This window comes from Babylonia areolata, chromosome 27, assembly GCF_041734735.1.
Source record: "Babylonia areolata isolate BAREFJ2019XMU chromosome 27, ASM4173473v1, whole genome shotgun sequence".
Lineage (NCBI taxonomy): Eukaryota > Metazoa > Mollusca > Gastropoda > Neogastropoda > Buccinidae > Babylonia > Babylonia areolata.
The window spans coordinates 26,097,225-26,114,724 of NC_134902.1; the positions used below are offsets into that span (position 1 = coordinate 26,097,225).

The window sequence follows — 17,500 nt, forward strand, 5'->3', positions numbered from 1 at the left end:
TACTTTTCACACAACACAACTTTCCACTAATACCATTTTTCTTTTTTTCTTTTTTTTTCTTTTTTTTTCTTTTTTTTTTTTTTTTTTTGAGAGAGAGAGAGAGAGAGAGAGAGAGAGAGAGAGAGAGAGAGAGAGAGCATAATGCGGAAACTATAGAGAGGGTGAGTGTCAGTGACTGGAGAAAGAAAAAACATAATATTGGAAGGGTGTGTGTGAGAGGCGGGACGGGGAAGCGGAATAGGAAAAAAAAAATCAGTAATCAAATATTGTATGCACTACTTCTGTAGATTATTATTTGAAAAAAGGTTCATGTGGGGACCTACAGTAAACAACCAACTGGACTATTCAGCACATAACTAGCTAACGTTAGTAAAAAAACAGTTTGAAATATATAACTTTTTGGTGAATGCGTCTATTAGTGTGTTGTTGTTATTGTGCATGTTGGCTTATTTTGTGATGTTGTTGTTATTTTGTTATATTATACTTAAACACAATATGTGTGCGCGCTTTTTCACCTCTCTCTCTCTCTCTCTCTCTCTCTCTCTCTCTCTCTCTCTCTCTCTCTCTCTCTCTCTCTCTCTCTCTCTCTGTGTGTGTGTGTGTGTGTGTGTGTGAATAGAATAGACTAGAATAGAATACTTTTTATTGTCATAAAACCTTAACGTTTATAAGACACAATGAAACATAAACATGAACATATTAAGAAGAGAAACATTCATGAACAAATTTCGCCAGCCTTGGCTGTATTTAAGTTAGAAGGATCAATTCACTAGGCTTTGCATTTGGACGACATATATCTATTTGGAATCTGTGTCTGTAAGTATTGTACTTTACACAATTGTCTAAAAGGTGAATCTAATCTTCTAAACTGTTACAAGTATCACACAGTCTTTGTTCTTTCGGTTTTATATCTCCCCAGTTCGATTTGTAAGTCATGGGCGCTGATTCCTAACATGGTCAGTGCTTTCCTGTGTTGTGTATTTGCTGTGTTCTTTAAATACGGTTGAACTTTATAATTTGCCACAGCGTTCTTGTAAAATGCTAATCTAGATGAACTGTCATGTTTTTGTTTCCAAAATTTTATATATTCATTTTCAAGCTTCTTGGATGCAGCATACTTTAATCTTTTAATACTAAAAGTGAACTGATTTTTCCAAACATGATCTAATCCAGTGCTAGTTAATACATTTCTTATGAAAAGTATCAACTGAACATTTTCATTTGTTTGACAATACATGCAGTTATATGTTGTGTATACAAATGAATTTTGAGGAAGCTCTAATATGTGTAATCCAATAGCCAATAACTTGACATATTATTTTAGGCTAACAGGAAATCTTCCTAATTCTCCTAAAACGGGGAGAACCATTGTTCTTTTATGTACACCAAGTGTGTGTGTGTGTGTGTGTGTGTGTGTGTGTGTGTGTGTGTGTGTGTGTGTGTGTGTGTGTGTGTGTTTCAACTGAAATTCATTGGAGAGGCATCACAGCAATTGGTTTTATTGTTGTTTCTTGTGATGGTTTTTATTGTTGTTTCTTGTGATGGTGACACGATCACTATTGAACAGTACATAAAGCGGTGGGAGTGCCCTGTGGTATTCCATTGATTGTGCTATGTTGTTGTTGTTTTTGTTTTTGTTTCCAGGTCATATTCAGAGCGTACGGTGGAGGAGGAGGCCGAGTGAAAGTGTTCTCCGTCTCTGTGGATCCAGGATTGTGCACATGGTCAGGTAGGACTGAGTCTGTTTGGAAAATTAATGCTATTGATTTTGCGGTTTCAATGGACTGAGTTACTTATAAGAGATCATATTGTTAACCATCGTTTATATTTTCCAAACATATGATAGTTAGATTACAGTGTGGTAATTTTCCTATTTTGCAGTTTCAATGGACTGAGTTACTTATGAGATCGTATTGTTAACCATCGTATATATTTTCTAAACATATGATAGGTAGAATACAGTGTGGTGATTTTCCTAATCATCTCCTGCTCACAACGTGAATTTTGTAACCAGCTCTACTCGCTATCCTCTTAAACGCCATGTACCAAAATAACAAGAATGATTTTGCCAGAATGCAGAGGGGGGAGAATGATAAGTTCATTCCACGTGAAAGGACGACTGGAAAGGATGCTTTGAGATAAATGTGAACAGTATGCGCAACATGTCACCTTATAAACTACAGAGGCAAGGCCTTCAACATTCATCGTGATACACACTTTATCCAATACATGAATCACGTGGGAAAAAAAATCAACAGAACAAAATCATTAAATATATGTTCTGTTTTCGATAACATGAAACTAAAAAGAAAGTACTGGGGCGGGATTGAACCAAAACATTTTGGAAGCAAGATATAAACTTGTTTTTCAAATTTACTTATCTTGGTGATAGCACCATTTATATCACGCTATTTTAATACATCTGGAATATTATCAATATATTATGTTTTTGTCAAGTACACGGTAGAGACGTTGCCTTCGCCTCAGGCACACCGCTACATGTCACCGTTTTCCACAGATCTGCGCACACCCGCGTACACTAGGCCTACTGAAACTGAGTAAGCTTTGTAGCTGAGGTGCCGTCGATTCACTTTTTTGTCACTTTTTGTTCATTCTAGTTTTCAGAATCCCAATTAGTATATCCATATGCAGTAAACACGTTCATGATGAAGTTGTCATTATTAATTTTCTGTTCTGTTCAGAATGAGGTTTTCTTAAATTTTAATTGCGAACAAGAAAAATTATGACATGCCTCAAACAAAACATCCAGAAAAATAACTGGAAAGAGCCCAAAAATAATTTCTGGATTAGAGCCTAAACAAAATAAACAGTTCATGATCCGGAAATACGGCTTAGTCCGGAAGATTATCTTATCATTGGTATACTATAAACAATCGTTGAAAGGAGCTGTTGTGTAATAGATAATCATGACTAGTATATCGGTGATTCATCCTATTGGTAACTGGTTGACATTTTGGCAACAGATAAACTTTTTGTGAGTTCTGCATCCAATGGTGACGAACCTCAATGGACTTCACCACTCATCAGTCCAACGGAATCAAACGGAACGGACTGTCTTCGGTTCAATTATGACCTGCCCAGCAGTTCTAACCTGACAGTCTCTGTTCAACTGCTGGACGAGAACAGGACAGTGGCAGTGTGGAGATATTCCACTCCAGGGGGGAACTTGAATGGTGTGTGTCCTTTACAAGTTCGTGCAGCATACAAGGTAAAGCAACGTCATTATGATGTTTCCATTTATTATCATCATTTTCACCATCGTAGCTAATGGATTTTTAACTGTGGCGGATGATGCGGTGGTGGTGGTGGTGGTGCGTGAAGTGGTCCAACAGCCTTCAGTACAAAGGTACAGGTGACATAAAGTGCTGAGGACAAGGGAGAGGAAGACCGTGCAGCACCACAAGGACACACATGAGTACCACACCACCTGACTGGTGCAGTTCTGGACCCTGTGTTCAAATGACTGTAATTTGTCAATCACAATAACAAATGCATTATCAGGGGTAAAAACATCACAAAAACAGTTTTTGACTGCCAAACTCAATATAAAAAACCAACAACTAATCCACTGCATAATATGTTACTGTAATTTCTTTCTAAACGAATCGTTGTTTAAGTCATCAGAATATGCTGTGTTACTTCTAAGTAAAAACAAATGTGCATCTAAGTAGACGAGAAGAAAAAAAAAGCAAAAAAATAGAACACAAACAAGAACAACAGCAACAACAACAGAAGCAGCAGAGTTAACAACAACAAAAACAACAGCAGCTACGACAACAACTACAATAAACAAGAAACATACTGCCCGATATCGTTTCAAGGGGTGGGGTATGGGAGTGGGATTTGGTTTCCTGCTAAAACCACTGCCTGTGGAAAACTTGATCATCGCCATTGTCCGAGAACAACAGATGACTGTATCCGCCACTTTGAAAACAGTACCTAGGCCTATATTTGTTTGTGATTTACCTCTGGTCCAGATTATGTGAACACGTTCAAGTAAAACTAACTAACTAACTGCACAGCTAGCTAAGTAATTAGATAACCATTCAATTAAGTGACCAGTCAACTAGCCATATGTCTGTTTATCTTTTTATCAGTTTATGTCGTTTGCAGTTTCATAAGTTTCTGGCAAGCTTTACATCTCGCTGGTAACGTTGACCACGTCTTCCCCTTTGTCAACATAATCATCGCATCATTGTCTAACAACAACAACAACAACAACAACAACAATAATAATAATAATAATAATAATAATAATAATAATAATAATCGTCACCATCATCGTCATCATCACCACCACATCACCATCATTACCGTCATCATAATGATTATCACCATCGTCATCATAATCATTATCACTGTCGTGGTGTTCGCCATCATTACCAGTATTGTAAGCATAGTCCTTGGTATCATTCTCAGTGTGCCCACCACTGCTGTTGCTAACAAACCAGGTGTAAATCTATCGCTGTGCATGTTTCGGCAGATCCTGTTCAAGGTGGAGAAACAACCAAGCTCCACAGGACAGGTCAGTGTGGTGGTCACAAAATTCTCCCGACATAAGAGGACAGGAGTTTGCACTGTAGCCCCGAGTACCGCCGTGACGTCCTCCTCCAACAGCGTGGTGAGGCCATCAGTCCTCAGCCAGCCACCAGCAAACACACAATGCTCCATTCCATCAGCAGCTGTCAGTACAAGTCCTGTATCTTCACCACCAACATCCACTGCATTGGGGGACGACACTGAAGGGTTCATCACACAGTCAGGACCACTCCACGTCAGCCACACGTAAACAGGGAGAGGGTTTTATATGATGTTATAGTAGTGTGTGGGTGTGTGTGGTGGGGGCGAGGGGGTGGGGGGTCTGAATGTGTGTGTGAGAGAGAGGGAAAGAAAACGAGAGAGTGACAGAGAGAGACAAAAACAGACATAGAGATACTATGGTAATGAATGTTTTACTCTGAGAAATTAATCGAAACGTACACGAACGATATTCCATACAAATATTGCGAACTGGAGAGTCAGACAGCAGAATTAAGAAGAAAATCATTGAAAAGGGGTGTATACACGAGCTGTCAGTACAGTCAGTGCCAGGAATTATACTCCCACAGTCTGTCATGACCACTGCGGTGAAGACCACCAAAACACACGTCAGCGGTATCCTGCCTCTTTCTCTTATCTTCCTCTTTGTCTCATTGTCCTTGTCTTTCTCTGCATCTGTGACAGCGTATCTGACATCATCATCTTCATCGTCAGCTGCGTCAGGGCTTGATGATGAAGCTGAGGACAAGCCGAGTAGCACGGTCATAGCTCTGGCAGTGGCACTGGTGGCTGTTGCAGCTCTGCTCGGGGCTGTTGTGGTCATCATGTGGCGGAGGTTGAAGACACACACTGGCACGTGAGTGCTGTATAGTCTTTCTGTTTATAGCTCTACCAGGCATTCTTTGAAGCATGGCTAACAGTGAGGTATAGAGGATGAGGTGCAATGGGTGTATGGAAAAAAATGTTTTGATTAAAAATTAGAAGCGTCGCAATGCATTAAAAACGAAAGCTCAAAAAAAAAAAAAAAAAAAAAAAAAAAACTGGTAGGAGGTGAATATTTGATGCGGTGCCTGAGACTGCAGCTGTTATTTTGCTTTTATTTAAATTTGTCTTTTTATTTCCTTTTTTTCTTGCACAATAGCGTACATTTTATGTGAGTATCTCTTTTCACTTTTCAAATTGTTGGATAAGGGAATGAAATCATTACTTGTATTACTGGTATTGTTTGAGCAAAGAGCTCATTATCGCTGTTTGAATTTTTTATTCCTCTTCTACGGGTACGGGGGGAGAAGTGAGAGCCTGCTATTTATTATTCTTGTCGTTGTTCTTTGTCTTTTTTTAAAAAAAAACTAAGCTTTCCACATTTGTCCCCTAAGTGGCTCCATACATTGCACAATAGTGTACATTTTATGTGAGTATCTCTTTTCTCTTTTCAAATTGCTTGATAAGGGAATGAAATCATTACTTGTATTACTGGTATTGTTTGAGCAAAGACCTCTTCACTGTTGTTTTCACCGGTTTGAATTTTCTATTCCTCTTCTACGGGTACGGGGGGAGAAGTGAGAGCCTGTTATTTATTATTCTTGTCGTTGTTCTTTGTCTTTTTTTTATCTAACCTTTCCACGTTTGTCCCCTTAGTGGTTCCATACATTTTCTTTCCAAAGGAAAAGAGCGGAGACACGGACGATGGGAACAGATGCTATTGCTCCAACTCCCGGAACTGCTGATCCAGCTGAGGACACTGCTGGTGGTAAGTTGAAGCCTTGGTCACCACAGGGACTGTGGCTGTGTGGGCTGAGCTAGAACGAGGAGATGGGAAAGTAGCTGGCTTGACTTCACTGTTCGAACATGGGTACACTTCAGTGTGTTTCTTATTTGGATTTAGACAAAATATTCTGCCAACATTGATTAATTAGTGCTCATTTTGTTTGTTTTGTTGTCGTTTGTGTGTATGTGTGTGTGTGTGTGTGTGTGTGTGTGTGTGATAGACAGATACCTGACGCGGTCAAAGTGAGGAGGAAGTTGTAATCATTTATAACCCCTTGAGTGACTTTATATATATGCTGTGACTAGCTCATTGGCTCTGAGGCGGTGCCCGAGTACGTATATCACAGACAGCAATTCATCAATAGATTTTCGGTTAAAACTAAAAGGGAAGAAACACTCCTAACATATTCGGCCAATGGTAATGATGTCAAAATATAGTTCCTTCACCTTGATTGCTCTTGTTATCAGTTCAAGTGTCCCTTTTTAATGGTGGAATGTTCTAGAAGTTATCAAACCCGTATTCTGTTGTCGACTGGTTTGTCTGTGAAACCTGTCTGCTGACAGTTATTGTGAGTAAAAATCATTATTCTCAGTTTGAGGTGTTAAAAACAAAATCAGAAGGTTTTTTTTTTTTTTTTTTTTTTTTTCTCTGGTTATATGTTTTGAAATGTGTGTTTTTCATGTCACGAATTATGAATATCAAATATAGTAATAAAAAAAAGACCGAAATATAAAGGATATTCCACTAGATAATTCAGAAACCAACAGTTTGTGAAACAACCAAAGAAAACAAACATTTTGCCCTGACACATGTTGACCAAGACAGCTATTTACTATGGTGATGATGGTGTAAATAAGAATAATAACAAACATCATCATCAACACTATCATCCCCCATCCTCATCAAATCGTGTTTTGAAAACGATCTCGCTCAATATAGCGTCTGTATGTGTTCTTGTTTCTGCAAGACACCATTTTCACAGGAAGCGAAGATAAGGGGAGATCAGTATATTTATCTTACCAGTGCAGTTTTATTCACTGTTGACCAGGACACGCTCCAGATGAGGTCATCGCTCCATCCCTCTACGACATCACCGGAGAACTGAGTCCCCCTAATCCCTACAGCAGTCTGCAAGGGACGGGACACCATGACGTCATCGCTACGTCTGTGTGTGACGTCAGCAAGACGGACGCGGCTTCATACTACAACGTGGGAGGGAACACACAGTCTTCCTATTACAACGTTGGAGGTCCCGTGACGTCACCTGATGATGCTGATGATGACGAAAGGAACGTCTATGAGGAATCGATGTGAAACCAGACATCGTGTAGCATTTCTAACAGAACAACATATATTGTATAGATTTCTAAAAGAATGTGTGTAGCATTTCTAACAGAATGACGGACACTGTGTAGATTTCTAGCAGAATAAAAGACATTGTATTGCATTTCTAACAGAATGACAGACATCGTGTATCATTTTTAACAAAACAACAGACATTGTGTAGATTTCTAACAGAATTACAGAGATTGTGCAAATTTCTAACAAAATGACATTGTGTTGCATATATGACATTGTTTAGCATTTCTAACAGAAGGTGTGTGTGTGTGTGTGTGTGTGTGTCCGCAAGAGTGACAGATATATATATATATATATATATATATATATATATATAAACCACGTCAGCTATGGTGTGTCAGTGTCATATATGGTCTGCTGTGTTCTTGTTATCATAATCACCGAAAAAAGAGAAAGCAAAGCATAGCATGCCATTATAGTCATCAAATTACCACCAACATATTATTATGTCCAACTGTCTTCCTTGTTATCCCAAAGTCAAAATAAAATTTGTTCATAAATTTTTACCCCCTTGAAAATAAAATTATCTCAAAACCAAAGGAAGAAACACTTATTCCATCAGAATATAACCACATTAAAAATGATCAACTTCTCTCTATCTGGTTTAAGATCATCTAAGTATTAGTTTTGGATACGTTTTCTTCGTTAAGTTTGGTTGTTGTTTTTTCACTGTTAGCTGTTGTTTGTGTGAATCTTTATAGTGTTCCCTTTCCTTTTTATATATATATATAGCTTCAACGTGTCCTTAACATTAATCAATGCGTTAGTTGTGCAACAGAAGTGAATGTATTCTATATCATATGACTGTAATCAAACAAATGTAACAACATGCAAACTCCTTCCTATGTTAGTAACTGTGGTGCCATTGTCATTTCCTCTTTTTTTTCCATTCAATTTGTTTGTTGTTGTTTTTTTCTCGATTAAATAAAAGCTGTATAGAAGTAACGCTTCTGGTGTCTTTGTGACCAAAAGCAAAACCATGCAATGATCTAAAGGGGAATAATGGCTTTCATAACAAAGCAAGCGATTGACGACGAAACATTGTTGTTTCCCTTCAAGCTGCTCGTCTCGGCTGTTTCTGCCTGCTCGCATGTCTTTATATCTGTATGTCCCTCTCTGTCTGTCTCTGTCTCTCTGTCTCTCTCTCCTTCTGTCTCTCTCTCTCTCTCTCTCTCTCTCTCTCTCTCTCTCTCTCTCTCTGTGTACATTTCTTTCTTGTTCTTCTTGTTCTTGTCCCACTGCTCGGTCATGGCTCTTATGTGTGTGGGTGTGCGCGCGCGCGCGAGTGTGTGTGTGGGGGGGAGGGGGTGGGGGAGGTGTAGAGAGAGAGTGTGTGTGTGTGTGTGTGGTTGTGGTGGTGGTGGTGGTGGTGTTGGTGTGTCTTTCTCTGTGTGTGTGTGTGTGTGTGTGTGTGTGTGTGTGTGTGTGTGTGTGTGTGTGTGTGCGTGCGTGTGTCTGTGTCTGTGTGTCTGTGTGTGTCTGTATGTGTATGTGTACTGAATACAGACCGCTGCCACACCAATTCGTACAGCTTTCCTGGTCAGTATCAATACGAGTCAGGGACCCTTTCGGCTAGTAGGTTAGGAGGTGCTGAAGGGTACGGGACTTTTTCCCGGGGCCACTCTAAGAGTCTCTGGGGCCAACACCAAGGATGATGGACTGAACGTGGCTGTGTGCTCCCTCTCCCCATGCAGGGACAGATCTCTCTGGGGTCATGGTCAAGGATGTCTCGGTTCTGTCGTTCAAGGGTCCTGCCCTGGTGGGTAAAGCTGCTAGACGTACCCTGAATTATGCAAACTGTATAGTCACAGTATTTGGATTTGCATTCTCTTTTTGTCACGACAGATTTCTCTGTGTAAAATTCGGGCTGCTCTCTCCCCAGGAGAGCGCGTCGCTACACTACAGCGCCATCCTTTTTTTTTTTTTTTCCTGCCTGCAGTTTTATTTGTTTTTTCCAATGGAAGTAGACTTTTTCTACTGAATTTTTCCAGGACCAACCCTTTTGTTGCCATGGGTTTCTTTTACGTGCTCTGAGTGTATGCTACACACGGGACCTCGGTTTGTCGTCTCATCCGAATGACTAGCGTCCAGACCATCCTTCGAGGTCTAGTGGAAGGGGGAGAAAATATTGGCGACTGAGCCGTGATTCGAACCAGCGCGCTCAGATTCTCTCGCTTCCTTGGCGGACGCGTTACCTCTAAAGCCATCACTGCACCGGGACTGTCCACCCAACATTTCCTCAGCGTCGGCTACACGACCCTGGCCTCACGCTTAAAAAAAAAAAAAAAAAAATCTTCGTAGATGACTATATTCAAACTGGAAAATATAGCAGGGGAGGTAAACAGGTTGATTGCTTTCGAAAGGAACAACGAGTGACTTCCCTTGACTTTCGGAGACTCCACCACCTTCCTTCCCTCCCCCACCTCATCCCCTGACCTCCTCTGTTCCGTTTTCCTCCTTGTCTCTTTCGTTTCTTTTATCGATTTAACTCTCTTTTTTTTCTTCCTTTTCTTTTCTCTTAAGTATATTCAATTTGATTTCATTTGATTTCATTTTCAGGAAATGAATACTGAACTTGAAGGTATGTCATGTTTCTTCTTTCTTCTTTTTTCCTTTTTCTTTTTTTTTCTTTTTTTTTCCCATCTGTGATGACTCGATGTAGTTTAAGTCGAGTCAGCGTTCCTCTCAGTCTGTTTTGTGAATAACCAACAGAGAAAGAAAAGTACATGGACAAATGAAACTTCACACAGACGAAAAAAAAAAAGAGTGGATCTTGGGCGATGAAATTTGAGAAAATACACATATAAAGCTTCAAGCTTATCTTCATACTTCGACACTTCGACATGCTTCGTGGAAAGTAAAAGTGATTGGTTCCTGTGAAAGGTAATTCAAGTTTTCATCTAATTAAAATCACACTTCATAGTGTACGGTGGCCTCCTGATAATCCATTCGATGAGAACGAGTGTCCATGGACTGTCACTCCTTCCCGCACCTTCCATTAGATCCTGAGTGGTGGTCTGTTGCTAGTGTTTTTTTTTTCGGGATGTGACGATTAATTAAATTTCTATATGCACACGTGAAAGAACCCACTGCAACAAAAGGGTTGTCCCTAACAAAAATGTGGAGAAAATTTACACTTTGGGTGGTAATGTATCACACACTGCGCTAAGGTGGCGCTAACTGTGGCGACGCGCTCTCACGAAGGAGAGCACCCGAATTTCACACCGAGAAATATAATGTGGAAACAAAAAGCGAACCGATGCAGTATGATAAAATATACACGCACGCACGCACGCACGCACGCACACACACACACGAGTCTAACAATATTGTCATTAATTTTGTCAAGAGTCATCTGATGATACAGGCTTCTTGTGTGTGTAATGAATTCACACCATGCGTTCTAAAATGTAATCAGTGTAAGAAGGCAGAGAGCTAAAAGGCACCATCCAGTGTGGCTCTACCCAGGCAAGCACCCTGCTGAGCAAATGACTCCGTGTTTTGTGAAGCGCCAAGAGCTTGGTCTTTGACCGGAGACAGGAGCTATATGAGTATCCATGATATCAGTTAATAATAACCAGTTCATTTAATGACGATATATATATATATATATATATATATATATATATATATATATATATATATACAGAGAGAGAGAGAGAGAGAGAGAGAGAGAGAGAGAGAGAGAGAGAAGCTCTTGCAACATGTACCGGTTCAATGACTTCAAAACCTGACGATTGTCAACTTTGTTACTCCCGAAGATGTTGATTGACACCTGAAGGGGAAATTCTGTCTTTGTCCTCGCCTCTGTCTGCTTCTTTGTCTGTCTGTCTGTCTCTCTGTGTCTGTCTCTCTCTCACTCTCTCCCTCTCTCTCATTATGTTTCCTTAAAACAATTGTCACTGTCTATAACTCGATGTTCTATCTCAATATTTACTTGTGTAATTGATGTAGCTTATGTTTGCCCCCCTCAGTTTGGGGCCTTGACCTAATCTGAATAATTCGCATTCGCATTCGCATTCTCTGTGTGTGTGTGTGTGTGTGTGTGTGTGTGTGTGTGTGTGTGTGTGTGTGTGTGTGTGTGTGTGTGTGTGTGTGTGTGTGTGTGTGTGTGTGTGTGTGTGTGTGTGTAACTCTTTATGTTTGTGTTTCTTTCTCTGTCTCTGTATATCTAAGTCTCAGAAAGAATGAACAGTGGTTCCTTGATGGTCAGAAACTGGATGGAGTTAACAGTTATTGCAACCTAGGTTTCAACATTACCACCATGCTCAGTATGACAAAGGGGTTTCTGAGCATTTAGCAACCAATGGAAAGAAATCAGCTGTGCAATGAAACAGGTTTTATTTGTTTGTTTTGGGTTTGTTTGGTTTTTTTCAAAAATGCAAGAAAATGACTGCCAACTCTTCCTTTCCAAATATTTGATGCTAAGATACAACCCATTTTTTTGTATTCCTGAGAAATTTGGGGGTTTAATAAGCTGGATCGTTTATGTTAGCATGCAAAGACATTTTAGGTGTACCCAATCAGAACCCCAAACAAAATGGTAAATGGTGGTTTGGGGAGGGTTTTTTTTCTATATAAACATTAATACTTCTATGTCAAAGTATTGATTTAAACTGTTACAACGTGACAATGAAAGACTACCGTACAAGGCTTATTGAATATTACTTGAATTAGACAACATAGGAAAACGTATTAGGCATCCAAAGTTAGCGAAACGTTATGTAAAACACATTTTATTTTTTTGTAAGTTTTATTTGAGCAGAGACATATTGATTCATCTATCAAGGAATGATCTGACGCGCTTAGAAATCGTGACATATACGAATTTTTCAGATAATTCAAAACAACTTTCAAAACACACACACACACACACACACGCGCGCGCGCGCGCGCGCGCGCGCGCGCACGCGCTCAACGACTTCCACCCGCGCGTCCGCCGACGCATTCTGAACAATTCTTGGCAGGACAAAGTCTCCAACAACACTGTCCTCGAGAGGGATGGGACTCCAAGCATGTACACCCTCGTGAAGCAAAGACACATGCACCGGCTCGGACATGTCGTGCGACGTCGTAGCTGACGGCCGAATGCCCAAGAACACTTCCTACAGGCTCAGAGAAAGCGACCCATTAGGCAGACCCCAAGTTTGCTATAAAAATGTCTGCAAAATTTACTCGAAGACACCTGGCATCTACCTAGACACGTGGGGAGCTGTAGCCTCTGAATGGTTATCATGGAGGCAGACGTAAAAAAGAACTACTACTACTAATAATAATATGTATAAGGCGCAAGAACTTGATGAAGTCAATTATAAGTGTACATAAATAAACAAATAAATATTTTTTAAAATAATAATAATAATAATAATAATAATAATAATAGCAATTTTTTTTTTAAAAGACAACAATGATGATAAATAAGCAAATAAATGTAAAACATGCAGACACACATTCACACATACACACATATATGCATCACAGATATGCACCAAACATGCAATTTCACAGATATGAAAGCACGGTCAAATACACATAAACGTACATGAGCCCCAACACGTACACGCACACACACACACACACACACACACACACACACACACATGCGCATGTTGGTTTGGAAATGATGCCGATATTTGATTTGCAAAGCATCGTGCTCTACCTTTCATGCTAGACTTACGGCCGCTCCCTTCCTCTGCCTTTATTTCTTTGAGGCGATCGATGGCGTGATGGCCTTGTACCTTCTTTTTTTTTTTCTCTCTAGGCCTGACTAAGCGCGTTGGGTTACGCTGCTGGTCAGGCATCTGCTTGGCAGATGTGGTGTAGCGTATATGGATTTATCCGAACGCAGTGACGCCTCCTTGAGCTACTGAAACTGAAACTGAAACTGGATGCAGACAGTGCAGAAAGGCATTTCCAATTTCCGTAGAAACACTTGCCCAGCAGTGCAGTGCGAAACGGCAAAGAAGGATAGCCTAAAGTCTGACAGACAGACAGACAACCAAACTAAGTCAGTGTGAGTGAAAATGTGAAACAGACTGTCATTCTCGAACAGGCCTCTGTAGTGTGTGGGTGGGAGGGTGCGCGTGCGCGCGTGGGTGGGTGGGTGGGGCAGTGTGCGCACGTGTCTGGGTGCGCGTGTGTGTATTTGCGCGTGTGCTCATTTGTAAAACACAAAACAAGTACAACAGCATTTCTTCCCATTGACCGATTCACGGCGATTTCTTAGCTCCCTTGATTATTTGCCAACCCGTTTAAGTCCCCTGATAACAGATTCTTCCGGTGTGTGGGGAACTGCGTCATTGCTGCCGCATTGTGTGGGTGGGTGGGTGTTGTTGTTGTTGTTGTTGTTGCTGTTGTTGTTGTTGTCGTTGTTGTCGTGGTCGACTGTCCTGTTCCAACGGCTTCGTTCTAACGGTCAGCAGAGACACAGAACAACATGATGGTTTGGTTTATCTATGTGCTTGGTGGTTGAGTAAGAAGACGAAGAGGGCAGGGCATACCACAGTGAAAGGCAATAGTATTTTATCGCTTTATCGTCCACTTCAAAAGTTATACCACAACAGCTACTTTTCAAAACGGAAATACTTTTTGTCAGTTTATATTTGCTGATCAATAAATGAATGAATAAATGATGAAATAAATAGATAAATGAATGAATAAATAAATGAAGAAATGAATATGTTCATTAATTAACAAAATGTATATTAATTAAAATACACAAATAAATGATATGAATACATAAATACATACATAAGTAAAAATATAATCAAACAAGCAGATGGTCTTCCTAAACAAGAAACAAAACAGGGTGTTTGAAAATTCACATACACCGATAATAATGATAATAATGAGAAGAAGAAGAAGAATTCTACTAATTATAATAAGAATAAGAATATTTTTACTACATATAATAATAATGCTGATAATAATAATAATAATAATAATAATAATAATAATAACAATGAAGTAAAAATCAAAACCCAACGTCCCTTGCCACACATACATAAACACCCCATCAGCTTCCCTGCAGTTGTGAAGTGAAGTATGGCAGTTCTGACAGCGACAGAGACAGAGGCAGAGAAAGGCTGTTCTCGTAAAATGGAGATGATAAACCAAGGTCACCAAGATTCAGAAATTAAAAATAAATAAATAAATAAATAAACAGTGTGTGGAACCTAGGCAGTGTGAGCATCGCCGGCATGTACAAACAGTACAGCAATTGCTTTTTGGTTTTGGTTTTGATTTCGCTTCCCTTTCTTTCTGTATTTATTAATTTCTTTGTTATCTAATTGTATATCTGTTTTCATCTAGATATTCATTTACTTATTCAAGTCTGTTTATCTATTTATTCATTTATTTCTTTATTGTTTGTTTTTTGTTGTTGTTGTTTTTGTTTGTTTGTTTTGTTGCTTTTTGGTTGTTGTTTTTTGTTGTTGTTGTGTTGTTGTTGTTGTTGTTTTTGGGGGGTGTTGGGGGGGAGGGGGGGGGGGGTGTTGTTGTTTTTTGTTTGTTTGTTTTTTTCAATCCACGTTGTGGCCGCGTTGTGTTCTTCAAGCTTTGGACCGATCACATCACACAGCAAAGGCCGCGAGTTGGAACGGGTCTGATATTGAAAACGTGATGCAAGCCAACGTTTCATGGAGATCGGATGCAACGGCCGGGTCACGTAGGGCCCCAGTATGTTTGTGTTAAATCCTGGAAGAATCACGATGTCTTTGTCATCATGCAAATACGGTTCGGGGATTCCCGGAACGTGACCGTGTGAGCCAGAGAAAGAATTCGAGGAATTTGGGGAATATTACTTACGTTTGCGTTTTTTCCCCTCTTTCCTATATAATGCAACGGACAGAGCCAATAACATGTGTGTGTGTGTGTGTGTGTGTGTGTGTGTGTGTGTGGTTCATTTGTTAAGTGTAGAGCATTGAGCACGTATGTTCGGAGTTGAGAAAGCCAAACGACTCGTGTGCTTAACAAAACGTCTGCCTTTTTATGTTTGTGTGTGTGTGTGTGTGTGTGTGTGTGTGTGTGTGTGTGTGTGTGTGTGTGTGTGTGTGTGTGTGTGTGTGTGTGTGTGTGTGTGTGTGTGTGTGTGTGTGTGTGTGTGTGTGTGTGTGTGCGCGCGCGCGCGCGCCTGTAAATGTATTTGTTTGTTTGCTTGCTTGCATGTTTGTTTGTTTGGGTTGTTTTGGTGGGGGGTTTTTGTGTTGGGGGGGGGGGGGGGGGGTTGTAGTTGTCGTCGTGTTTTTTTGTTGTTGTTTTTTCTTGTTTTTTTTAAGTTTGGTTGGTTGGTTGTTGTTTTTTGTTTTGTTTTTCTTGCGTTGACGACAGCTTCCAGCCACCATCACTCCCCTCCCCTTCCCTCAAACGTCCCTCCCACCCGTCTTCCTCTCTCAAGAGTACAAGAACAGCAAGAAACAACAAACTTCTTCCTCTTATCTTCCACTCCTGTATTTCTAGTTACTGGTGGGCGATGCTTCCGGTAATTAAGGTGGAAAAAAGAATGAAAGAAAAAAAAAAAGAAACAATAGTCCTCACTGATCCATGTATGAGGCGATTTTTTTTTTCCTCTGTGTGTGTGTGTGTGTGTGTGTGTGTGTGATTAAGGTGAATAAAATAGTCCTCACTGATTTATGTATAAGGTGAACTCTGTGTGTGTGTGTGTGTGTGTGTGTGTGTGTGTGTGTGTGTGTGTGTGTGTGTGTGTGTGAGAGAGAGAGAGAAGAGATAGAGAGAAAGAGTGTTTGTGACGTGTGTGTGTGTGTGTGTGTGTGTGTGTGTGTGTGTGTGTGTGTGTGTGTGAGGGATGGAGAGAGGGGGAGATACAGAGAAAGAAAGTGTGTGTCGCGCGCACGCGCGCGCGTGTGTGTTTGTGTGTGTGTGAGTGTGTGTGCGCGCGCGCACGCGCGTGCGTGCGTGCCTATGCATTTATGCACCTCTGTGTGTATTTGTTTGTGTGAGTGTGTGCGCGTGCCCGTGTGTGTGCGCGCCTGTGCGCAGTTGATGGGGGGAAGGGGGAGGGGAAAAGGAGTGATGCCAGGGTGCAGAGCGGAGCGGGTATCCGGACAAGCGGCATGTGGCATGTGTCAGAAATGCCTCTGACTGCTCCTCTGGTTCCCCGGAAGCGGCCAGCCAGGGCCCATCAGTGTTTGCTCCGTCCTTCGCTGGCGGTGTGGAAACTAAAGGCCACTGATCTCGTTCATTAAGCACCCCTTTCCCTCAAAAACGACGTCCTTTTGTCTCTTCTCTGTCTGTCTGTCTGGTCTGTCTGTCTGTCCTGTCTGTCTGTCTCTCTGTTTGTTCATCTTTCTGTCTGTTTGTCTATCTGCGTGTGTGTCTGTCTGTATTTTGTCTGTCTGTCTGTCTGCCTGCCTGCCTGTCTGCCTTCTGCCCTCATTTCTTTCTTTCTTTCTTTCATTCTTTCTTTCTTAGCTCCCCCTCTCTCTCTCTCGCCCGCGCTGGGAAAATCCAGATCTTGTATCTATCTTCATAAATGTATGACCCATCATAATACTTGATATATCAATATCTTATTTCATTCCATATATTTTTCCCCCCAGAAATCTGCCTCCAGCGAGCACCATCCTTGGTGATGTTTTCTGCTCGTGTTTCTATTCCTGAGCTTCGTGTTGTTCTTGTTCTTCTTGTTGTTCTTGCAGCTCTTGCTTTCTGTTCTTGTTCTTCTTGTTTCCTGTTCTTGGGTTTATTTTTTCTTGTTGTTCTTCTTGTTCCTGTTTTGTCTTTCTTGTCCTTGTTGTTCTTGTTTGCTGTTCTTGTTCTTGGTCTTGGTCTTCCAAGATGTGTTTTTTTCCTTGT

General features: G+C 40.7%; 2 protein-coding genes across 2 annotated transcripts in view; both read left to right on the plus strand.

The window, feature by feature from the left end:
- Nucleotides 1-4,764, plus strand: part of LOC143301552 (uncharacterized) — a 15,324-nt gene extending 10,560 nt beyond the window's left edge. The window contains exons 6-7 of the mRNA XM_076615930.1: nucleotides 1,645-1,724; nucleotides 4,605-4,764. Coding sequence (XP_076472045.1) covers nucleotides 1,645-1,724; nucleotides 4,605-4,764 — 240 coding nt within the window. The remainder of the gene's footprint in view (nucleotides 1-1,644; nucleotides 1,725-4,604) is intronic.
- The window catches only part of LOC143301395 (uncharacterized), a 53,094-nt gene extending 45,152 nt beyond the window's left edge, over nucleotides 1-7,942 (plus strand). The window contains exons 3-5 of the mRNA XM_076615646.1: nucleotides 5,245-5,416; nucleotides 6,225-6,310; nucleotides 7,377-7,942. Of these exons, the coding sequence (XP_076471761.1) occupies nucleotides 5,245-5,416; nucleotides 6,225-6,310; nucleotides 7,377-7,642 (524 nt within the window). The 3' untranslated portion in view covers nucleotides 7,643-7,942. The remainder of the gene's footprint in view (nucleotides 1-5,244; nucleotides 5,417-6,224; nucleotides 6,311-7,376) is intronic.
- Nucleotides 7,943-17,500: the final 9,558 nt, after the last annotated feature.